General features: G+C 33.3%; 1 protein-coding gene across 8 annotated transcripts in view; it reads left to right on the top strand.

The window, feature by feature from the left end:
- Positions 1–25,243, top strand: part of AGFG1 (ArfGAP with FG repeats 1) — a 79,885-nt gene that overhangs the window by 42,259 nt on the left and 12,383 nt on the right. For 5 of the 8 annotated variants that reach the window (XM_072719342.1, XM_072719338.1, XM_072719335.1 and 2 more), the window contains 8 exons: positions 1,672–1,787; positions 5,049–5,211; positions 6,232–6,385; positions 13,931–14,050; positions 16,312–16,521; positions 17,645–17,825; positions 20,700–20,779; positions 21,014–21,106. In XM_072719342.1, the coding sequence (XP_072575443.1) occupies positions 1,672–1,787; positions 5,049–5,211; positions 6,232–6,385; positions 13,931–14,050; positions 16,312–16,521; positions 17,645–17,825; positions 20,700–20,779; positions 21,014–21,106 (1,117 nt within the window). Of the gene's footprint in view, positions 1–1,671; positions 1,788–5,048; positions 5,212–6,231; positions 6,386–13,930; positions 14,051–14,711; positions 14,784–16,311; positions 16,522–17,644; positions 17,826–20,699; positions 20,780–21,013; positions 21,107–25,243 lie in introns of all 8 variants that reach the window. The other 3 variants (XM_072719336.1, XM_072719337.1, XM_072719343.1) reach the window with 2 other exon arrangements.

Below are 25,243 nucleotides of genomic sequence, written 5' to 3'. Positions count from 1 at the left end.
ATAGACAGAGAGAGAGAGAGAGAGAGAGAGAGAGAGAGAGGGAGGGGCAGAGACACAGGCAGAGGGAGAAGCAGGCTCCACGCTGGGAGCCCAACTGCAGGACTCAATCCCGGACCTCCAGGATCGCACCCTGGGCCAAAGGCAGGTGCGAAACCACTGAGCCACCCAGGGATCCTCTGGATAGGTGTTTTTATTTTTGTTGGGTAAAACTTAGAATGGGGATGACTTGATCATACGGTAGGTATATATTTAACTTTTAAGAAACTGTCAACAGTCATTCCAAGGTAGTTGTACCTTTTTAACATTCTTGAGAGTTCCAGTTCTGTATTGTTACCAATACATGATATGGTTAATCTTTATTTTTAGCCATTTAGTGGTATCTGTGAGTGTCTGTGTAGTGGAGTCTTGGTGTCATTTTAATTTTCTGCTTGACTAGGGATTTGGGGATGCATATTTGCAGTGTGTGTATCTTTTGTGAAGTGTGTGTTCAGTTTCTCTTGACTATTCTGACAAGCTTTTTATAATTGAATTTTAATAATTTTTAAATGTACTTTGGATTCACATTCTTTTAGGTTCTTAACACATTTTGCAAATACTTTTTATCAATTGGTGGCTTGCCTTTTTACTTTTTAAGTTTTTTGAAGAGCAATGGTTTAAAATTTTGAAATCCACCTTATCAGTTTTCTTTATGATTCTCTGCTCTTTGTGTTCTATTTGAGTTCTGCATCATTTCATGCCTGTAATTTTTCTAAAAAGGTACTTTTTATCTGTTAGGGGAAAAGCATAGGAGGTAATTATAAAGCTAGAGTTGTATCTGCCTTGTATTTTTGTTATTGTTATTTTACTTTAAGCTCACGTCATTTATGATTCTAGTAGTTTTCATTCGGGTGTTGATTTATATTCTCTCTCTCTCTTTTTTGAGTAATCTCTACATCCAACATGGGACTTGAACTCATGACCCTGAGATCAAGAGTCACATGCTCTAGGAGTACTTGGGTCGCTCAGTTGGTTAAGCATCTGACTCTTGGTTTTGGCTCAGGTCATGGTCTCAGGATGGTTGAATTGAGTCCCACATCATGCTCAGTGTTCAACTGGAGTCTGCTTAAGACTCTTTCACTCTCCCTCTGCTCTCCCTTGCCCCCATTTGTGTGCATGTATGCATGCGTGCTCACTCTCACTCCTAAATAAATAAATAAATCCAAAAAGGAAAAAAAAAAGAGTCATGTATTCTACTGACTGAACCAACCAGGCACCTCTTTTTGATTGATTTTTAAAATCTGTCAGAGATCCATGAAAATGCTGCTGGTCTAATTCCTCTGTTTTATGGGGTGAAGGAACTCTGAGGTTTATAAAGGTACATGACTTTGCTCAGGGTTTCCAGTGTGATCACTTCAAGACCAGCAAGTCCCAGATCCTCTTAAATCCCATTTCACTAGTTGTTCCCCTATGAAGTGTTATTTTTTATGATACTTTTGCTAAGATTTTATTGCATACTGGAATATATTAAAATAAATTTATTCATTTGGTGGTTCTTTGTGGTAAATATTCTCATTGAAAGCTGTGGTATTAAGTAGGTTAGCTTTTTGAAAGAATTCTAATTTTCCCTTAAAATTTCATTAAGTTAAGATGTTGAATTTAACACTTTTTTTTTTTTTTTAATTCTTTCCAAAGGTCTGTAAACAGATTTGGCTAGGATTATTTGATGATAGATCTTCAGCAATTCCAGACTTCAGGGATCCACAAAAAGTGAAAGAGTTCCTACAAGAAAAGTATGAAAAGAAAAGATGGTGAGTGAATAGTTTGTATTTAGAGCAAAGACTCCCAAATTCATATTAATTATGGGTAAGATTAATCTGACATAAAGAAGGAAGGATTAAAATTAGGTAAATAGGAAATAAGGAGCTAGGTATGTAGGTAGATAGAGACTCATTATATCCTGGCATTTTTGTGCATTTGGTTTCTAAAAGTCTTGACTTCTATTTGAGTCACCTGTGCCTAACAGTACCTTCCTTTTTCCTTATTCCCAGGTTTCCTACCCATTTTTGGAAAGCTAGAGGGATCCTCCTTTCAAATCCTTCTGTAGCCCTATAAGCTTCTCAAGACATTCTAGATTTATTCAGCCTCTTTCTTAAAATATTCATTCATTTAGCAAGAATTTAGCATCTTTTATATAGTATGCACTGTGCTAAAGCTCTTGTGGAGTAATCCATCCACTTAATTGCATTTTGCAGTAAGTCTTTGCTCAAAATATCCTCACTTCTCACCCAAGAAGTCATTTTACTACCTGGTTAAGACGGGAGCATTTATGCTCCCCTGACTAAATCCATCAGATGTTAATTTTTAAAAAGAAGTTAAAACAGGTTGGACTTACAGCTAGTAAAGCCTCTTAAAAAGCAGAGCAGGAAATATGTCTAAAGCTAGTGTTCAGCTACTTTGGAATCATCATTTTTAGCTATATGAACACAATTCAGTTTACTAAGACTCATTATTCACTGGTGTATTATTTCCTTCTCAGGGGCTTCAGAAAATTTAGGAGTCACAAATAGGGGGGACTAGATGAGGAGGAAATAATGGCTGTTTGTTTCCCTGAGGAGCTGTATTTTAACCCAGGGAATCCTTAGGGAGTACTTGCTGTGGTTCATGGGTGAGATATCTCTACCCTCATTCAGTGAACACATTAGAAAGAAGCAGCTTTGATTTATGTGCTCTACGAACCTTGGATTCTTATTGTTCTCTAGAGGAGACTACTTTCTGCAAGGCAGGATTAGCCAGAGCTAGGGCTACATTCAGTGGCACTAGATACGTTAGGTATGAATGCAGATAAAAAAGCACATTAGTTAAAATTCTAGTTCAAGAAAGAAGAAAATCTTTGAGGGTAGGGTAATAGTAAAAACGTGGTGGCATAAATGATTCTCTTAAAATGAAGTGTATAATTATCCTTCTATTGTTTCAGGTCTTAATTTCCAAGACCTTGTATCCTGTAGTTAGACCTTTCTCCTTGGATAGCCAACACCTAATTTTTTATTTTTTCGACAGCTTTACTAACTCAGAAAGTTAGTTTGAATTGAATTTAGCTAGGGTTTCAGATAGTTTATCTTCCGCTAGTGAAAGAAAGGTGTGCATAAGAGTTGATAGATTTAAAACCGTAGATTCCCTCCTTGCATTTATGATGGTAATAATAATAAAATTATTAATTCAGACCATAACCCAAAAAACTGTAAACCTCAAATAATTATAACTCATTTTACTTTTTCTGTCCTGAGAAAAACAATGTAGTAATGATAAGAATGATACAAATACACACTCGAACAGAGGGCACCTAGACAGAGTGACCCACATTCAGGCGGGCCGGACCCTGTGCATTTTGAACTCAGGCTGCTGCATATCTGTAATGAGAGAGCAGTGTGTGGTGGGTTTTTAAGATGACATAAGCACTGTGCAAGTATATGCTCCCTAAAGATCCTCACTGTACTTAAAACCTTGAGGCTATGGTCTTAGATCTGAAGGGGTTTTGAAATTGACCAGTTTTCATACTCACTTCCTGTGCTATACAAGCCTAGCTTTTTTACTTTTAGTCAGATGAATGTTTGAATTATATAGTTTTATCTGGTTTTATCCTTTCATAAGACTTGACTTTACTCAAAAATGGATATCATCAGTGAATACACAAGATTATGGGAAAACATAACTTCCTGTTTTCATTTTCATATTGCATCTGTCCCATTAATTGGGAAAGCAGTTGTATTGTTATTATTATATAGTTTGATAATAGCTAACACTTATGTAGCTAATACACCTGTACTGGGAACTGTTTTAAGTACTTTACAAGTGTTAACTTGGTCATACTTCATAGCTGTATCTCCATTTTATAGATGAATAGTCAGAGGCACAAAGGGTTAAAGTAGTTTGCCCTGGGTTTTGTAGCTGTTGAGTGGTAGAGCTGTGATTTGAACTCTGTCTCTAGAACACATAGATGCTCTCAACCACTGTTCTCTCTCCTAAGTCCTCCAAGTGATATGGAGGTGGAGAGTGGGGAGTAGGGTAGGGTGGGACAAAACCTAGAAATAGAACGAAGGCTCTTACATGATCCCAGCCCTAGAGATTAGCATTGGTGATGTTTGAGATTGTGTTCTTCCTGTCTCTCTTCCCTTTCTTTACTCTCTTCCTCTTACAAATCTTGTACTTACATGATAGAGATCAAACCTGAAAGACCTGTAAAGTCTTTGGGACATCTTTCCATGTCAGAACAAGAGTAGCTCTGTAGTATTCCCCTTTGAGTATATTTTTCTTGATAAATGTTTGATATGGGGCCAGTTTTTTGAAATTAGCTATGAAAACATGCATGTACATGTATCTGTGTTAATTATTCAATTAATCCCTAAAGAGAAGTTTCTGGAAGTTGTACTTCTGGGACACACAACAGACCTTTTTATATATTTTATATATTTAATTATATATATATTTTAGTAACAAAATTTTTAAAATTTATGCTCAGAGCAGATGTGAATATTTTAATTTGCATTTTTCTAAGGTTACAAATGTTTTCATTTCTGTGTCTTCATTTGTGAACTGTTTCTGCTTATTTAAAAATTGAGTTGTTGATCTTATTCTCCTAGATTTGTAATAGACCTTTATATTTTAGACTATTAACTGTAATGTAATAAATGTTTTTCCTTTCTTCTCTCTTCCCAAATGTTATTTATGATCTTATGATACTTTAGTTTATGAAAATTAGAGTTTTAACTGCTCATAGTAATGAATAACTATAGGTCCTCTGTTGTTAAAAAAAAAAAGGCAGTTACTATATTTTATTTATTTCTAAGAAAAATTATAATTGAAACAAGTTTTGTGGTTAGTCTTTATTACCCTTGCTAAATGCGTATTTCAGTTAAGTGCAGTCTTATGCAATCAGCTCTAAGAGGGTTTTGAAATAAGATTAATGTTGAAATAATCTTGTAAAAAATGAGAATTAAGTTTATCATTTTTAAGCATAGTATTTGCTACATTTTTCTTAGGTAACTGTCTGCTTAATTTTTCATATGTTTTAGGTATGTCCCTCCAGAACAAGCCAAAGTGGTGGCATCAGTTCATGCATCTATTTCAGGGTCCTCTGCCAGTAGCACAAGCAGCACACCTGAGGTCAAACCACTGAAGTCTCTCTTAGGAGATTCAGCACCAGCTCTGCACTTAAATAAGGGCACACCTAGTCAGGTGAGTAGTCTCAAGTCTTCGTAGAGGCTTCTACTTAAGAAGGATAGTGAGTATCATGAAATTGGGAATTCTTTAAGACCATAGCATAAGTTTAAATGTCAATAGCATTCTATCCTAATGGTTTATAATATATTAAAGAATCTTGGTTAAGATGTGCATGTTTTTGTTCTTTTTTTGCTATTGTAAATTAGAGTTTCCTTGAATGTGCGCCATAGGTTTGTAAAGGTCTACAGGAAGGTTGTTAATAGTTAGCTATCGTATAACATACATTTAGTAAAACATGACTTTAACTCCTCAGTTAGAGCAGTATAGTCTCTGTGATGGACTTTTATAAGAAAGGATTTCTTAGCAGTAAAATTTTCTCCTTGCCTGATTGTGAAGCATGTTTATCATTGAAACACAGGTGACTTACATACCTTATTTTAAAAAAAATTAAACAGATGGAAGTCTTTTCATAAGTTGGCGTAAAAGTGTGTGTTTCTGTGCTTTATTACAGTTGATTGACCTGTGACACATTTGTTCTTCTCTGGCATTGCAATGTCTGTCCTACACAAGAATGCTTCTGAGGCATAGTACTATTTGAATTAAAACCTACCCTTTTTAATAATACACACTAGGGCATCTGAATAAAATTACTTAGTTTTCACAAGAGTTTTGAGTGAAAAATGAAAGGCTAAGTCAGTATATTGTACTCTTTCACATCATAAACAGCATGTGTTTTCTGCAAGTCTTATCATTGCTCTGTTAGCAGTAAGTCTATCTTGTGTTTAAGGTATAACAACTGTTGTAATACAGTTATTTCTTTGCTTTTGGCTTTGTACTTAGAATTGAGAGATAATTTGGGAATAGATGTTGAAAATTTGTGCTTTTTAAAAAATATCAAAGTATTCAAAACTACAAATAAAAGATTATGTGATCTAATCTTTAAACTGTGTTTTAAGCTTGGTGAATTGAAAATAATGTTATAAAAATGTAGCAGGTCTGACTGGAAACTCTTTATAGTTAATATGTGGTTTATAGTCCCCGGTTGTAGGTCGCTCTCAAGCGCAGCAGCAGGAAAAGAAGCAGTTTGACCTTTTAAGTGATCTTGGCTCAGACATCTTTGCTGCTCCAGCACCTCAGTCAACAGCTACAGCCAATTTTGCTAATTTTGCACATTTCAACAGTCATGCAGGTAAGTGTTTTCTCCAACAGCTTTTTTGGACGACATGTATATATAGCACCAAGAAACATCCATTCTCTTTTAAAACTTAAGTATCAGTAAATGTGTTGTTGAGGGCGTGGGCCCTCATAGCTGTTGAGTTGTAATATGTAGCCATGTAGTGCTTTTCTAATCACAGAAGAGATTATACTTAATGTCAGATACTGACATGACCTCTTTCCAAAGAAAAATGGGAAAAGACTTTTTAATATTTTTTTTTTACTCTTTTAATAATGGAAAATTGCACATACTCAGAAGTGACCAGTTAATATAACCCATGTGTACTCATTGCTTATGACTAATCTGGTTTCATTTGTTATTCTACTCTTTTCCTCCTCTTACATTATTTTGAAGCAATTTTAGACATTCTAGTTTATTCTTAAGATTTTACATATATCTATAAAACAAGAACTTTGTTAAACCTAACTACAGTAGTGTTATCACTCCGTAAATAATAGTAATAATATTTATTATTATTCATTAGTCACAATTTGGATTTTCTTTTCTTTTCTTTTTTATTTTTTTATTTTTTTTTCAATTTGGATTTTCCATTCCAGTTCAGACAGACACACACACACACAGTTTATTCAGATAAGGTGTACACACTGTAGTTGTGAGATATATTACTTAGTCTGTGGGTTCTTCCTCCATTTCATTTTTCTCCTTTGTTATTCTTTTGTTGAATAAATCAGGTTATTTGTCCTGTAGAGTTTTTTACTTGATTTTAATCTGAATTTGTTGATTGCACCACTCTGACGTCCCTTAACAGGTTCCCCTCTCCTCTTTATTCTCTGTAAATTGATGGTTGGATCTAGATTCGTGATCCATTACAGGTTCATTCTTTGGAGGGGGGCAACCTGCTACTTACCCACTTAAGAGGCACATAATACCAATTGTTTCTGATTTGTAATGTGAGCTGTTGATGCTTTGTGCCTGGATACAGAATGTTGATACTCTAAATTTATCATTCCTTTATTTATGAGCTGAAATATTTCTTTAAAAATTTTTTGATATCCAGTGGTATAATTAGAGGAAAGTTAATACATGACTGATTCTAACCAATCACATATCAGAATGAGTTGAATCCCCACCATATTTTAATGATGATCTGTTTTTTGTTTCATATCATTATGGATTCATAGATTTAACATTTGTTATATCTCAAATCTGTTGTCATCATTATCTTTATTTATGTTCAGATTATCCCATCTTTAGAGTAGCAAGCATCTTCAGGTTGGCTCTAGAAGATACAACTTCTTTTTTATTTCCAGATTTAACATGTTTGTTACAAAGAGTTTAATGCACTTCACCAAAAATTAGAAGTTGCAGAGTTTTGTTTTGAAAATGAATATATAAACCTTGCAGTTATCTAGATAATTGATTTAAAAATTGATTATTAAAGTACAGATGTAATCATTTGTATCTTTCTAATTATAGTAGTAAATAACTGTAATGGACAGTGAAATGGCATAATGTAGTGAAAAGAAATAGGCTTTGCAATCAGAATGAATCTTTAGAGTTGTTTCTTGATGCCTCCTTCTACTTTTTAAATAAGGTATGATGTAAACGATCTAAACGACTACATCGTATTTATACAATGGGAAATAATCTTTTGGATGCCAGTAAGCTTTGATGTGTATGTCATGTATGTCATAGAAAGTTTATCTGTCTGCATTTGTGAATGGTTGAATAAGCATCAAACCAAACGTAGAGCACTAAAACTCAGAATAGATTTAGTCATTTCGTAGCTGTTTCATTTGATCATTTGAAACTTTGCTTTATATTTTTGCATGTATGTATGAGGTATTAGTTAGCTAATGTTTTTTAATTGATTTGTTACAGGTTTTTAAAATTTTAATTATATAATCAAGAAAAATTCAAGACTGTCTTTCTAAAACTTGTATTTCACTGGTTTATGAGTATAACAGAAACTAGCACTTAGAGAATTGATTTCCTATTTGTATTTTAGAACTTATTTAACTTCTTTTCTCACCTGTAAGATTGTGATGTTACTCCTCCTTTTTCTTTCAATTTGAAGACCTGGCTTATAGTTGGATAATAATGGTATAAAGTATAACATATATAAATGTACACATCCAAAATTCCAAAATGTACTGTTTAAGATGGTTTGAAAAATTATGGGAAAGCTGTGCTTCAGCCACATTTCTTTCTAGCAAGCATTAAAGGAACTTTTTGTTTTAAATATTAGTGAGAAAATAAATATTAAAGTATTTTCTAAGGGCATGCCACAGAAGCAGATTATGGTGTAATTAGTGTGTATGTGTGTTTGCTTTAAAAAGAGATCCTGTGATAAAGAGGATCTCTTTCTCAGCAGAGATTATACTGAGAAGAGTAAGAAATCAGGAAGCTTAAGATGTTGGGGCTGTGGTAAGTTTCCTTTCTCCTGTGTTAGCCGAACAGGGAAAAGTCCAGGAAACCTAGGGAGACTTCTTCCCCTTCACCCTTCAGGTGGGCAGCTAGTCTCCTGTGACCAGACAGGTACCCCAACTCTTTTTTTTCCCATCTGTTGCTTTTGAATGCTAGCAAAAGGAGTTGAAGAATCCAAGAATGTAGAGTGAACCTTCTGTAATACATGAATAGTTTACATTTATCTCAGTTTTACACTTACTGAAACAGAATTTGAAATGACTGATAAATAACTACCAAGATCTTTTATAAATTTTTAATTTACTTCATGTTTCTCTTGTGTTTTTGTCTTTTAATACAATTTGTGAGTATTCATTATTCAAGGAATTAGTGCCGTGTTCTTCCCTGTAGTGTCGTTAGCAGACATCATTATACATATAGGTCATTGCAGCTCCGCAAGTTGCTTTGTACCATGATCCCACTCATAGTATCAATGACTCCTTTAAAATGCTCTTTGAGAATAGTAGCCCTTATTTAATTGTAGATTTTTTTTTTAAAAGAAAGAAAAGAAACCTGTAATTTTTATCAGATTGATAGAGATCTTAACTTTTTTGTCTCTTTTCCACATGTGGTGGAAATAGTAGGAAAGATAAGTCTGTGAGGATAGAGTTTAATAACCACGTCAGTTAGGCCAGTTTGCCTAAGAGGAGTAGTTTTTTAGCCTAAAGTTATTGTTTACAAATGCAAACTCAAGTCACCTTTTATTTTTTTTTATTTTTATTTTTATTTTTTGCTTTTTTCAAACATGATTTGATTCCAGGTGAAAAAAATATATACCCATGCTACAAGAAGAAGCTTGTAAAATTATTTATTTTCTCTTTTTCCATTCTATATATTTTTTGCCAGCCTTTACAGGAACCCTGAATCTTTATTTTTCCATATATGGTTCATAAATATAAAGTCATTGATAGCTAAGTTGTTACCCTGAAATTTTCATGTTTTTTTTTTATTTTTATTTTTTCTAAATTTATTTGAGAGAGAGCAAGCAACTGTGTGCGTGAGTACAGTAAGTGGAAGGAGGGACAGAGGGAGAGCATCTTCCAGCAGACTCCCTCAAGAGATCATGACTGAGCCAAAACCTAAGAGTTGGACACTCAACTAATTGAGTCACCCAGGCACCCCCTAATTAAGAAAAACTTTTTAAGGTGAAAATTTTCTCCTATACAAATTGATATGACAGATGGAACTTTTAATAGCAAATGATGATTATATAGATATGCCAGTCTACTTAGCATTATTTTATAGGGAAACCTGTTGTATTTTGCAGATAGTTTAGTGACTTAAAAGCCAGATGTCTTCACCCTTCACCCAAACATCCTGGCTGAGATGGTGTGTAAGGATGTGTATCAGTGGTGGGATTATTACTGTGTTAAGGAAAAGTCATCGTCTACAGAAGTACTTATGCATTTAGAAACATAATTACCTTACAGAATTTCATAGTTATTTTGCTTGGTAATAAGCTTACCACAAACTTATAACTATAAACTGTCATTGATTTTTGTTACGCCTTGTACTAGGGATGTTAAACTTTATTGTCTTGCCACCCAGTTAACATAAGTGAGTAGTATAATGCATTGTGGAGGGAACTACATGCAAAGGGGGATGTTCTAACCCCCTGTTGCCACATGGACATATGGGTTCGAGATTACCAGACACACTGATTTTCTTTTAAAGAGAAGCAAGAAGGCTTTTTTATTTAGTGTGAAATGTTCTCTTTAAATGTTGGGATTGATGGAAAAGAATTTAAATCTGTAGGTGAAACAAGGTGTATTTGTCAGCCGAATTTGATGAAGGCAGTTTCTGTCTCTGGTCTCTATGTTTAATCTTCCTTTTTCATGTGTACCTGTATCTCCCTGGAGATGAAAGACAATTCTCAGCAAGATTCAGGCTCATTAATTTGGTGCCTTAAATTCTTAAATTGAGATTTCTTGTACTTTTTGAAATAAGATTATTTAAAAAGCATCCTTACTAAGGTTTTGTTACATTCTGTTTAGTTTATATTTCTTTTTATAGAGATTGCTTGAGGTTCTAGATAGTAATTTCTGTATTATTGAATTTATTAGTGTTTAATTTCCAAAATTGTGGTTTCTAAAATTTCATTCTACATTACTTACCAATTTTAAAAGTCACTATAACCAATTGTTGAAGACACTGAGTAGATTCAATGTCTCCATATAAAAACTGAAAGAAATATTACAAAGTTGTTTTGCTGTAATGAATAGATATTTGATTAATGTGTTTGGTGCTCTGGTTGGAAAACACCAGTGTTTATAAATGTGATAAAATAGACTTGACTAACTAAATGGGTTACATTGAACTGATTTATTTCCTGATGGTGCTTGAAACATGTTAAGTGTATATTTTCCCAAAATGGTCTAAATGTAAGTTAAATGTAGAATATTTATTATTATAGAGTACATATTCACATATATTTGAGGTTGTAAGTAATAAACCAGTTTAGGGACCTAATCTCTTTTTCTCCAAGGGATAGATGCATTTCATTTATTCTCAAATGTAAAACTAAATTGTTCAAAAAACTGAGAACTTGTCTTTTGAAATATAACCCACTCTAAATTTGACGACTTCTTGTACCATATTCTCTTATTCTTTTGTTTTCCAGTAAATATTTGACTATATAAACTTATTTTGTCTTTTAGTGGAATTTTCCTCTTTTGGGCCGAGGAGTCTGAAGTTCTTAAATATTTATTCCTGTTGCCTTATAAATTGTAGAGTCATACTGCTGGATTTGCAAGTATAGGCCTCTTTCTTCTTTCTTCTTTCTTCTTTCTTCTTTCTTCTTCTTCTCTAGTGAAAAAACTGATGATGCCAAAACAATTGAGGGACTTGTCCAAGGCTGTGTATGGTGTTTATGTTAGGATGGAATTCTCTGATTATTTTGGATTCTCTTTTCACTAAACTTACTTGATTATTACTAAATGGTAACTGTGTTTTTAAACTTATTTTTATTATTTATACTTGTGTCAATATTTCTTCCAAAATATTTTTCAATATATTGATCTTTTATTATTTATTAGTATATCTTTCATTGTGTTTATTTTGGGGGAAGGTAAAAAAATCTCAGCTTATAAAGAAATTGAATCTTATTATGTTAGGTAAAAACAGTAACAAAAGATTTCAGAGTATCCAGAAAAAATACAGAATTTCTTTTGTTAAGCAATAAGCAGCCTTTTAATTTAGATACCTCCGTGTAATGTTTGAGAGCTAAGACAACCGTGTTTAAAAAAGGTTTTCAAGAACAAAGCGTGAGCAGTGATATGTATACATAGGATAACACTTCCCATCTGTCAGAAGTGCTAGATGTGGGGATGTAGGAAAAGAAGTGTCACAGGAGTCTAGTAAAAGGAGGTCTGCTTTATAGGTGTGTTCCCCCCACCCCCCGCTACAGTCATGCTCTTTCAGCTATACACAAAACAGTGATTACGTAAAATGTTGTAAATTTTCCTGATTATCTTCCTAGAATAATGTTTTACTTTGTTAGTTGAAAAATTCCTTATTTAGTAACATTTTTTGGTTTGTATATAGTTAATACATATTTATTGCAAAAGCTTAGTAAACTCAGGCAATGAAGAAAATGATACTAATCTGAAAACTCACTGCTTTGAGTTAATGAAAATGCAGATTTTCTATGCACATGATACCATGCTAACAAAATTGGCAGATTAAAATGTATTTGGAATTTATTAACCTGTTTATTTTATTTGTCATAAGCATTTTTGAATGGACTACATATTTTACGTGATTTTTTTTAAATGACTGCCTTATATTTCTTTGTATGATGTTTCCTAGTGATCCCTCATTGGCCATTTGAGTTTTAAATTTTTTTCATTATTATAAGACACAAGTTATTTAGCTGTTGGATATAATACTCATTTACAAGATTATTTCTTTTTTTTAAGGTTTTATTAAGAGAGAGAGAGAGAGGGCATGCACACATGAACGGGGTCAGGTGGGAGTTTTGGGGGGGTGGCGCAGAAGAAGAGGGAGAAGCAGACTCCCTGTTGAGCAGGGAGCCTGATTTGGGGCTTGATCCCAGGACCCTGAAATCACCATCTGAGCCAAAGGCAGACGCTTAACCTACTGAGCCACTCAGGCGCCCCTACAAGATTATTTCTTTACAGAATTTCCTTGAAGTAGAATTCCCTGCAAGGATTTAAAGCGGCTGACTTAACTATGTTGATGGCATTTGACCTTTATCTTTTGGGCATGCTTTTCATTCTTCCCACTTAGCATTCCCTTTGCTGCATACCAGCCACTTGCCATCATAGTCTCTCTAATAAAAAGATAGCATCCATTTTCGCCTTTTTAAAAAAAATCTTTTGAATTGTTTTATTTAGATACATAGTTTAAGTTTAGAGAAGTCTAAAAATTTGCTCTTATGTTGATGATCAGTGAGAGAATACCAGTTGGTCGTTTTCAAGGAGTCTGAAGTACACTAATGTTTTAAATGTTACTGTTTTCATCATTTCTCAAATTTTAGTATGTATGAAAAATGGCGGCTTCTAAAACAATGTGAATATCTTTGATCTGTTTGGCAATCATGTCCTTGTACACTACTTTTTTTTTTTTCATTTTTATATGCCATGGTGTAAAATAGCTGTAAACGTAGGAAAAAAACCCAAGAGAATATTAATGGAATTTAACCTTCTTTGTATCATTATTTTGGATTTGCATAGTTGATGAATCACTTACTACCATCTTAAATCTGAATTTTCCAGAATATAATCTATATCCTACAACCCTGTTTGCTTTACTGTAGCTCACTTAATGCTCTTAGTGTTTCCTTTAATAGAGTCACTTGTAAAGTACTATTCTGGAGGTTATTCAAAGGGTATTGTGTACACATTTATCATTGTAAAAGTGTTTGGGGAAATTTTTGGATACTTTTTAATGAATTGCTTGAAACTGGGTTAAATAAACATTGGTATGATTTAAAATTTGATTTCTAAATGAATTCTCTTCAAAGTGAGTTGTGAGACAGACACTTTTCATAAACTTCTTAAATTCATTTGTCATATTTTTCATTTATAATTTTCATATTCATTAACATATGTTGTTCCTTACCATTTACAGCTCAGAATTCTGCAAATGCAGATTTTGCAAACTTTGATGCATTTGGACAGTCTAGTGGTTCGAGTAATTTTGGAGGTTTCCCCACAGCGAGTCACTCTCCTTTTCAGCCCCAAACTACAGGTAGAGCTTCTCTGGCATTATGCTTCAATGTTTACTTTAAAACACAAAACACTCTCTAGATGTAGTTTGAAAAATTATTCTATTAATTTAAATTCTATAATTATTTGATTTTCAAATAGTTCTATCTTATAAAGCTCTGGGGAAACCTGAAATCTTTATTTTTGTCTGTGTTCATCTGTGTTTTTTTAAACTCTTTGATGTGTTGTCTAATCCAAAGGGTTTTCCATTTCCTGCATATGAATCTTTCCTAAATTTCTTATGCACAGGAGCATTACAGTGCTAAAAATGTGTTAGGTTGACAGAGCACATTGATTTAGGCTCTGAATAAAGGAAGCTGATGACTCGCTTCCATAGAAATAAAAATATAAGTAATTTTCAAGGCAGGAAGCTTGAGAAGATAAATACTAGTACTCAAAAGGAGATCATGGAACACTTTGATTGGACTGAAAACAGTTTTCAGTGCAGGAATTGGTCATTAAACATGAGTGCTCTCCCATAAACTGTATTGTTTTCAGAATCTCACTGAATCCTTGTTTAGATCTTTGGCTGATTATTTTTCTTTCAACTTTTAACTCTGTGTGTTGTCTTAAAGCCTTTTCTTTCAATTTTCTTTTTTTTTCTTCTTTAAATTCCATCATTCACATAATTTCTGGCTGTCCAGCATTTAGAATGCTTTCATCTAGCTGCAGTTTTGGTGAATTTACTTCCGCTTTTCCTCTCCAGGCTTCCAACAGTAAGTTCTGTTGTCAAGTAGGCATCTTTTACTAATTTGTATGTTTTATGTTGTTTCATGGATTTTTCAATTATAGAATGTTATTCATCTTCTAATGGTAATCATTCTGAAATTCTCACTTTTATTCTCTCCACTGTTAACTAAACTCAGAGAACACAATAGTATACAAAAAGTTTATTTAATAGTTTAGTTTTTAATAATTTGAAACAAACTTCATCTTACAAATGTTGAAAGCTTAGTATTATTATGTACTTTGTTTACCAGCTACTTGTAACAGATCACAATCTTAAATACCAACACACATTACTTAGTTTTAATTTAAAAGGACTGGAGTTTAATTCCTAAAAAGATTTTTATCAGTATATATTTTAGAATGTCTATAATACTAATTGATGGGAAAGTGTTTGTGTTCTCTTTTTTAAAACAGGACTGAATCTTTCTGCTTTTTAAAATACCTGTAATTGTGTTTTATTATCACTTAATATATAATTATATGATATACTATTTTTGTAGCATCAAAAGCATAGAATGAAATAGTCTGGCTTTAGTCTTTTGGTAGGACTTTAGGGAAGTCTCCAGAGTACAGAACAGTCTTTAAAATCTTAGCAGTATATATACAGTAGTGACCATTATTAGGTGAATTGTGATCTATAAATCTAAAAATTGGTATGATATTTAGACTATACATTGTGTACTATAATTTTTATTCCTTGAACTGTATATAATAGGGCATGATTTTACTGAGGACCACATGACATTATATGTACATTAAATTATTATGTGGAATTAAATATGGACTCTTAAAATAAGTCTAAAGCTCAAAGACCACTTTTTAAGAAATTGTGGTTCAAAAAAAAGAAATTGTGGATCAAAATAGTACATCTTAAACATTGTATTTATTTATTTAAAGATTTTTTTTTTAATTTATTCATGAGAGACAGAGAGAGGCAGAGACATAGGCAGAGGGAGAAGCAGGCTCCCTCTGGGGAGCCTGCTGGGGGACTTAATCCCAGGTCCCTGGAATCACGACCTGAGCCAAAGGCAGACACTCAACATTGAGTCACCCAGGTGCCCCTTCCTAAACATTTTAAATCTCTATTTTGGGATTAGTTTAAACCCAGTCTTTATTGGAACTACAAGAGTTTATAGTATAAGATAACTTTACATCTTGCTTATGGAGTCCATTTAAGGAGAACTGGTAAAAGATGGTAGTGTATAGATAGCTGAATATTCTATAAAGTAACTGAGTCTCAAACCTGGTAGTTTTTTAGTTACTCCTCTGTGAATTATATTCTTCATCTCAGGGTAGATAATTACACAAAGAAACTTGTTACCCTACATGTTGCCAGGGCCTTTGAAAATATAGTTTCCCAAATTATAAAAAATCATATGTAGATGATTAAAGTTAAATGCCATTGGCCAGTAGGATTACTTATAGAACACTTAATTAAGGAAGAAATCATATAATCTATCAAAGGATTTTAGGAGAAGTATAGAAATTTCAAGTGTTTTGTTTATTCTGTTACAGGTGGAAGTGCTGGATCAGTAAATGCTAATTTTGCTCATTTTGATAACTTCCCCAAATCCTCCAGTGCTGATTTTGGAACCTTCAGTACTTCCCAGAGTCATCAAACAGCATCAGCTGTTAGTAAAGTTTCAACGAACAAAGCTAGTCTACAGTCTACAGACAAATATGCAGCACTTGCTAATTTAGACAATATCTTCAGTGCTGGGCAAGGTATTAAGCTTTAAACAAAATAAATACAAATTTGTTTATTAAATAGTCCTCTAAATTTGGTTGTGTTTATTACATTTTAAGGTCGTTGTACTTTACTTGTAAAGAAATTTTGTACTAAATGGTCATGACTTTGTGGGACATTTTGGATGTGAAATAATTCAATAATGGGCCTTTTGGAAGGCCTAGAAACTATTTGTAAACTTCTAATTTTAAAAGAAAATAATTGACAAAATTTAATTTTGTCTTAGCATGTTTCACTATTGGAAGGCCATAGAGGGCCAACAAATCCTATTAATAGCGCTGACAGCCTCCCGGTTATATTGTGGTTTTTGTAATATAGTTATTTTGAACTATATTTATTATTAATATTTTGGTATTTAAAAAACCAAACCCATCATTTTTACAGTATATTTTTATACCTGGTTTTGCTCTTAAGGCCAGTATTTTGTCTCGCAAATTGCATAGTGTGCTGGAGAACGGCAGAGGTCTGCTTTTAGACTAGAGTCTGCATCCTGATCTCTTGACCATGCTTTGTCATCTCCAGAAGGAAGATAGTAGTAATAGATTGGATGTGTATGTTTTATTGCATCCCCATCATGTAGAACAGTGCCTGGCACATAAAGTGCTGTGTAAATGTTTCCTCTTATTACTGTCTCTAATTTTTTCATGATCAGCCCTGGGGAAACGGTATTATTAATGGGTTCACATTAGGTTTGGCATTTTATAAATTTGTATGTTCACTTGAATGAGATGCACCGGTTTTGGAGATGTTAATGTAGCACTTTGAGAATTTGTTCTTTATGCATAATCTAGACATGTTATTGGTAGAGAGTCTTAGTTTTTGTTACAGAAAGAGCATTTTGTCTTTACCACAGTAGTATGTGTAATAACTAATCTTGTCTGATAGTTTCTAGGTAGTTTATTAAGTAAGACTAGAGTTCTGTCCATTTATTTGCTTAGCTTTAAATCAGTTTTAAATTTACGCCTTTTTCATGGTAAATGAAAAAGGTGTAAAATTTAAACAAGTTGATAAATTTGAAAGAATAAATTGATAGCATAACTAAATTGATAAATTGAAAATATAACTAAGTTTTCAGTGTAATTTGTTTTTGTGTGTTTATAGGCGGTGATCAAGGGAGTGGCTTTGGGGCCACAGGTAAAGCTCCTGTTGGTTCTGTGGTTTCAGTTCCCGGTCAGTCGAGTACATCCTCAGACAAATACGCAGCTTTGGCAGAACTAGACAGCGTTTTCAGCTCTGCAGCCACTTCCAGTAATGCATATACTTCCACAAGTAATGCTAGCAGGTACCTTGTCTCAGTCACTGTTCTTGGCTTTGTGTTTGATCTTTTTCTTCGACTCTGAATAATAATGTTAAATAATGACAGGAGACATATTTTTTAAATTCTCAAATTTTTTTATAGTTGCAGAATCTGAGTTTAATTTGCTAATTAAAATATAATTCTTGAGTAATTGCCATTTTATCTTTTTATTTAATCAAAGGTCTTGTTATTTCTCTTCCTTGAACACTGAAGTGTAATTGAGTATGTACACATCTCAGAATGGGGAGTTATACACAGTTTTAATTATACTGAACCAGAGAATCCATTTAGCAAATTATATACTTTTAAGGTACAGTTTTTAGTTATGAAGACTAAACACTGAAAGTAACATGTTGTAGTTTTAGTTGTAAATAAACATTTTTAGGAATGTTTGCAAGAGAACCCAAGATCCAGTTCTGTATCTCGTCAGTGTCCTGCTGGTATTAACACATAGACATATCTGTGAAGTGTGTTCAGATATAACTGGTGTGAGGGAATTCTTAGCAGCAGGAAGTCTTAACACATTTTAAGAGCAATAGATCTTTAAAAACTCTTATAGTTGTAACTTCTACATTTCTGAAGGAAACAGATCTAGAAGTACAGGTGACTTATAGAGTGCTTTGTCCATCGTTTTGTTTTCCATCCTGCAGATTGTCTCTTCTTTTGTTATCTGACTAGGTTTTTGTTTCCCTTCAGCACCTTTTCTAGGGAGAAATGGGAGGATTGTAACATCAACTACTTGGATTATCCAGTAATTGATTTTCTGTGTGCCAAATAGGAAAAGTTGAATCCAAAGAATAAAGTTTAGAGTATTAATGTATATTTTGTTTCATTAAGATTGTGTTAGACTTACATAATAGTGAGCTATAGCAAGGTGACCATAGAATCTGGAAACGTAGGTATATATAACAAATGGTTTGTTGAAATTATATTACAGTATATTAGCGGTCCACACAGTGTGGTCCTTGGAACATTTGGGATACCTGAGACGCTTTCAGGGAGTCTTTAAAGTTAAAACTGTGGTCATAATAATTCTGATAGGTTATTTGTGTTTTCAGTATTTGACATTTGTATTGATAGCACAGAAACAGTAGCTAGTACAAACCTCCCAGTACTTTGTCACAAATTAAGGCCACGACACTAAACCGTACTAGTAGTCATCTAATAGTCGTTATATTTCTTAACCACCATACGTTCAGTTTTACTTGTGATAGTCTTGATTTAGTTTTTCTTAGGAATATTCTTTTTAATTTTTTTATTGAGGTGTAATTGGTATATAACATCAATTTCTGGTGTACAACATAATGATTTGATGTTTGTGTACGTTGTGAAATGATCACGTCAATGTAGTTATTGTCTGTCCCCATACAGAACTCAGTTTTAGGATTTACTCTTTATAACTTCGAGTATGCACTACAATATTATTGACTACATATGACTACTTCATGACGCCATGCTGTACATTACTTCCCCATGACTTATTTACATATTCTTACAAATATTTTTAATGAAACAGTAAAGAAAATTAATTTTATTGGGGCACCTGGGTGGCTGAGTCCGTTAAGTGTCCAACTCTTGTTTTCAGCTTGGGTCATGATCCTCAGGGGTGTGGGATCCAGTTCGTGTTTGGCACTGAGCTTGGCAGAGAGAGATTATCTCCCCCCCCCCCCCCCCCCCGTTCTCTCTCTAAAATAAATCTTTTTTAAAAAACTTAATTTTATTCGATCTTGACCCTTAAATAATGTCTTCTTTATATGTGTTCAAATAAGGCATGTATCAAGTAGTTTCTGTTGCATATTTAAGTAGGGTGGCTGGCTTGAGGAAAGTCAGCTTGTGTGGTTGAGTCATAGAGTGCACCAGCCGCTGGTCTTATGGAACATTGGTTTGCCTTAAAAGTAAGACTGATATTCCATGGTTATTAAATTTGGATATTTGGTAGACATTTTCTCAAAAATGAAATATTTAAGTCTGTCACTTTAAGGAAAATAACTGATAAAATTGACACTTCTGAGCAAATACTAGAACTTTAGAAAATTTATTGACTCCACCATGAGCATGACAGCTTCACATTATGTTTCTGATGAGTGGTGATATTATGAATATAAATTTTTTAGTTTTGCATTAGGAAATTGTTGACCTTTGGAAGATTTGCATCAGATATTTTCCAAATGCTATAAAATGAGTAAAAGATTCATTTAAAGTGCTAGATAGATTAGTAGATGTTACTTCAATAGAGCGCAAAGGAGTTCATTGATACGATTTCAGATTCCATTTTGCAGCTAACCTTTAGTGAACTTATCACTGTGATTTTGAGTATTATGATATCAAGGGAAGTACTCACAATTAACCTGAAAAAACTATTCAGTCTCCTAGTTTTTTCAGCTAAGTGTCTATGAGAGCAGTTTTTCTTCTTGTGCTTTAACCTAAACAACATACCACAACAGACTGATCTTCTATTAAGGCAGCCATTGAAGGGATTTGCAAAAATATGGTGACTCTTAAGTTCCTTTGGTTTTAGGAAGTATAGTTCTTTTTCATAAAAATGCTACTTAACGTTAGCATGTAATGGCTTTATGGTTAATTTTAAAAGAATGAAATTTTTAAAAACTTCTGTTTTTAATTTCTGTACTATACATAGTGTTAGTATACAGTATATTTACACAAAGACTCTTTGGGGGTAGTTCTAAGTAACTTTTCAAAATGTAAATGAATCCTGAGACATAAAGTTTAAGAACTGCTAGGATATATGGTATATTCAGTATTACCTATTTCCACATTTTATGGCCACCCTATAGATAAATTACCCTTGCTTTAAAAAAAAAAAAAACTGAAAAGACCTCTTTCTATATTTGTTTTCAGCAATGTTTTTGGAACAGTGCCAGTGGGTGCTTCTGCACAGACACAGCCTGCGTCTTCAAGTGTGCCTGCTCCATTTGGAGGTATGTGTTTCTGGTGTAAATGCAGGTTTTTATAAAGAGCCTGTGTATATTGTATTGCATTTTCTTAGAAGTACTGGAAGGCTATCAAAGCAACAGTTTATTATCATAAAGCTCTAATTTTCTTTTTTTTTTTAAGCTCCAATTTTCTATCTTCATAAATGTATGAACAAATATTTTTAATAATTGAATACAAATATATTAGGATTTTATAGTGTATTTTGTAATTTTTTAAAGCTACTCCTTCCACAAATCCATTTGTTGCTGCTGCTGGTCCTTCTGTGGCATCTTCTACAAATCCATTTCAGACCAATGCCAGAGGAGCGACAGGTAAGAAATAGAGATTATAGAACAGAAAACTTTGGGAAAGGTGTTTATTGCAAAGATACTACAGGAAGAATATCAGAAAATAAAGTTTTTCTTTCTTACTGTAGTGAATGGGAAGTGGATGGAAGAGTTTGTCCATAAAGACGTACACTAGCTGAAAGTTTATAAAATCCTGGACTTTCGTATTTGAGAGGGACCCTAGAAGTTGTCTAGCGGCCCCCACTGCTCAGTCACAGCTTTCATTCTTCAGGTGAGGAAGCCCAAGCATGGAGGCGAGACTTCCTTAGAGCCGTGCAGCCACTTTGTGACTGAAACAGGACTTTTGAACACAGTAATTCTGACTCATTTGGTGGTCTGGTTTTGGAATTACTGGTTATTACTCATTCAAGCTTAATAGGAAAAATTTATGAGAAGGTTTTTTTTCTGTTTTGTTTTGTGTTTTCCTCTTCATGAGATGGTGAGGAACAAATGAGCTTCATTACAGGAGGTCTTAGCAATCCTGTCCTTTCTAGTGCTTCTCTCTTCTGGGTGTTCACATGTTTTAAATTGTGCAAACCTCATTTGATTTGGGGTATAATATTTGAGTCTTTTCTCTTGATAATTTTTTAATCCTCTCCTTTTTCTATCACCCTGAACACCAGAACTGTTGGCCAGTACCTTGGGGTGTCACCAAGTGTATGTGGTATGGCCTGATACCCATTAGGTTTAAAGTTGGCCAGCTTTGTTTTTGTGTACGTGTCCAAATAATTTTAGAACTAAAGCTTTAAGCATAGAGCATATATTGATGTGAAATCTTGAAAGAGTAAGGTGCTTGTAACATAATGATTGCCTTAAGAATTGGTAATTATTAGTAAATCTGTGTCATTGGCAAGATTAGAAACTGTGGTTAGTAGAAGTTTGAAACTATAACTTTCCTCCTATATAAATGTCTTCAGTCATAATTTGTATCTTGCATAATAGTGTTTAATAAGTATTTTAATTTCACACATAATTTTTTAAAAATAGTTTGTTTTAGTTCAAGTGTGCCTGATCAGTGATTGTATTAATTTCTGTTGTGTTTCAATAGAAATATTCATCAGTTAACAATATATATAGCCTTTCTATTTCTTAGCAGTTATTTTGACTTGGTGGAATGAATATGTAAAATGTCTCTGAGCACATAGGGTTCTGTACATTGTCTCATTTAGTCCTCTTAACTCATCAAATACATGTTGACAGCTGAGGAAAGTGAGGCTCAGAAAAGTTAAGTTAATATGTTTTGGGTACCGCCAGACTTGTGTTCAAATTGTGATTTAGTATTTACATGGGAAGTAAACCTAAGGTATCTTTTTATATGTTAATTGGAGGATGTACTAACATTTGTTGAGTGTTTAAAAACTTGTTTGCCAAGATAGTTATACAGTTTTCATAGCTGTTATAACCCTACCTGACAATTGAAGGATGGAAACTCAGATTGTACCTTGCCTAAGCTTGTATTGATCTAACTTGTCTGAGCCTTATTGTCAGCCTTTCTATAGAATGTGAACAATATTTTACTGGCAGGGTCTTTGTGAGAATTTAGATGATACAAATCAGTGTGCATGGTCTTTGCATTATTCTACATAGTTGCCAAGTCTTTCCTCTTACTTTCCTTTCATGACTGTACCTCCACAAGTTGGTTTTGTCATATAGATTTAAGGGCTTTTTTTTTGCTTATTTTATGTAGAGTATCCAAGTCTTTAAAGTTAAGGTTCTACATAGGATGTACATGCATATAGAAGGTATGATGTATGTTCAGGTGTTACAAAGTAATCTTTAATATTAGGCTAAACAGAATTTATTGAAAGGTAAATCTGTGTTCATAAATTTTTATTTCAAGGTAAAAAATGTTTTCCATGATAAACTACTTTGATTTATCACATTGATCACCTTCATTTAAGTTGTAATAGAAATGATTAAAAGTAAATGTTAACTACATCTGTTTCTATTAATATTGAAATATGAACAGTATTTTGATAAACATACTATGCTTAGGAATTTCCAATGTCAAAATTAATATTCTTTAGGAAATACTTTTTGTTGCTTTTAGATATTTTATTCCATTTGAGGTAGCTTTTGAAAGAGGGCATTTCATAATAGTTCTATGCAAAATTTACTACATTTTACTGCTACATTTCTTTCCTAAATACATACTTTAATAATAATTTTTCTTATGCATTTATAAAGCTTTGGGGCTTTTTTTGTTTGTTTGTTTTTTACCATGTTACATAGAAACCTTCATTAGGATATTAGCCAGTATGGCCTAAGACCTTTTTTATTTTAGGATTCTATAATAGCATTCTTTTTCACAGAGTTTTTGAGATTTTAAATCTAACAGAGTTAATAACAATTTTCAATTATTATGAAATTCTCTAATAATTCTTAAATCTCTCCTTTGCTATGGAATGAATAGTCTTTATTTCCCTAACTTCATTTGAATGAATGAATGATTTTAAAGATTTTTTTTTTAACCCCAAGAAGATAAAGTTAATAGAAATGTAGAGATGAAAAATTCCTAGTAGCATCTAGGCCAGTATCCTTGTTGTATTACCCAGGTGGAGACCAATTTGATGGGTTTGTCTTAAACTTTCAAAATTAATTAATGACTAATTTAATATTTGCACCCAGAACTCTTTTAAACCAGCACTGTTCCCCCTGGTTCCACTTATTGTACTCAGTAGGAATATACACCTAAGAGGAATGAAAATGTGCATCTATGTAAAAACTGATAACAATGTTTATAGCAACATTATTCATAATAGCCAAAAAAGTGGAAACAACCCAATATGTTCATCAACTGATGAATGGATAAATTAAATGTGTTATAATCATACAATGGAATTTGTTTGGTAATAAAAAGTAATGAAGTCCTGATGCATGCTACAACATGGATGACCTTTGAAGACACTAAGCTAACTAAAGGAAGCTAGTCACAGTATAACATAGAACCTGTGATTCCATTTGTAAGGTGGCTGTCCAGAATGATCACATCTGTAGAGATGGAAGGGAGGGGAGGTGAGAGGGAGATGACAGTTGAGAGGTATGGAATTTTCCTGGGCAGGGATGAAAAGGTTCTGCAGTTTGATTGTGATGATTCCTACAACTCTGGGAATATGATAGAAGTCCTTGAGTTCTATACGTTAAGTGAACAGATAGTGTGAAATGTGGGTTATATCTAAAAAAGCTGTTTAAAAGGCCTAAAAAAATTTTTATAGCAATCCAGGACTAGAGCTTGAGAGGGCATCATTGTCATCATTATCATTATAGTAGTTAATACTGATTCACTGTCACTCTTGACTAAAGGTTAGTTTTTACCAAAGTATATTTTGTAGAGCATATCTCTTAAGATGGTATCAAATACTCCATGGAAAAGGGTTCTATGCCCAAATGTATATGAGAAACACTGCTATAAAGAGTTTAACCTTTATTATTAGTGCAGGACTTTTCAAGAGACTTAGAAGTTTTAAGAAAAGAGATAAATATACAGTGACCTAATTTATTATAGAACCCTTCTCACTCAGTTACCCTTTTGTTGGATTCAGAACACAGTACTGATGTATCTTTTAAGTACACATCTTTTAAAGTTGTTAGCAAACAACTTAGAGCACTTTTTAAAAAATTATTGTTAAATTTACCTTTGTGGCAGCTTTGTCAAATAGGTACTCTTATCCCTGCTCTCTGCCCCCTGTTTGTAGATGAGGAAACGGAAGCTTGTGGTTGTTAAATAACCTGTAGTTAGAAGATGACAGAACCAAGACTCGTAACCAACCACTCTTAGCTCTCAATCGCTGTTTTCCCACATTTAATTGGTTAAGTATTCTAATTTAAAATACATGGACATATATTTTAGAAACCTTTCCACTCCGGGTGGTTAAAACAAAAAGTTTCTAGTAATTAAAAACCTAAATTTGTTTTCTGTTCATTACATGTATTTGTATGTAACACCTCTCTGACCTCAGTTATGCCAGGTAAGATTTGCACAAGATGCATTTTTCTTTACTCTTTTCAGCCATTACATTGTAAACTGAAAGTTGCACTCACCTTTCTAATGATCTACACTGAATAATTTTCCTCTGATCATACTTAATTAGTTCACTTGAGTTCTCTATTTCTAGTTAGTGT

This window comes from Vulpes vulpes, chromosome 9 (genome assembly GCF_048418805.1).
Source record: "Vulpes vulpes isolate BD-2025 chromosome 9, VulVul3, whole genome shotgun sequence".
Taxonomy (NCBI): domain Eukaryota; kingdom Metazoa; phylum Chordata; class Mammalia; order Carnivora; family Canidae; genus Vulpes; species Vulpes vulpes.
The sequence above is the reverse complement of the archived record's forward strand: the minus strand, read 5'-3'. Positions and strand labels throughout refer to the sequence as shown.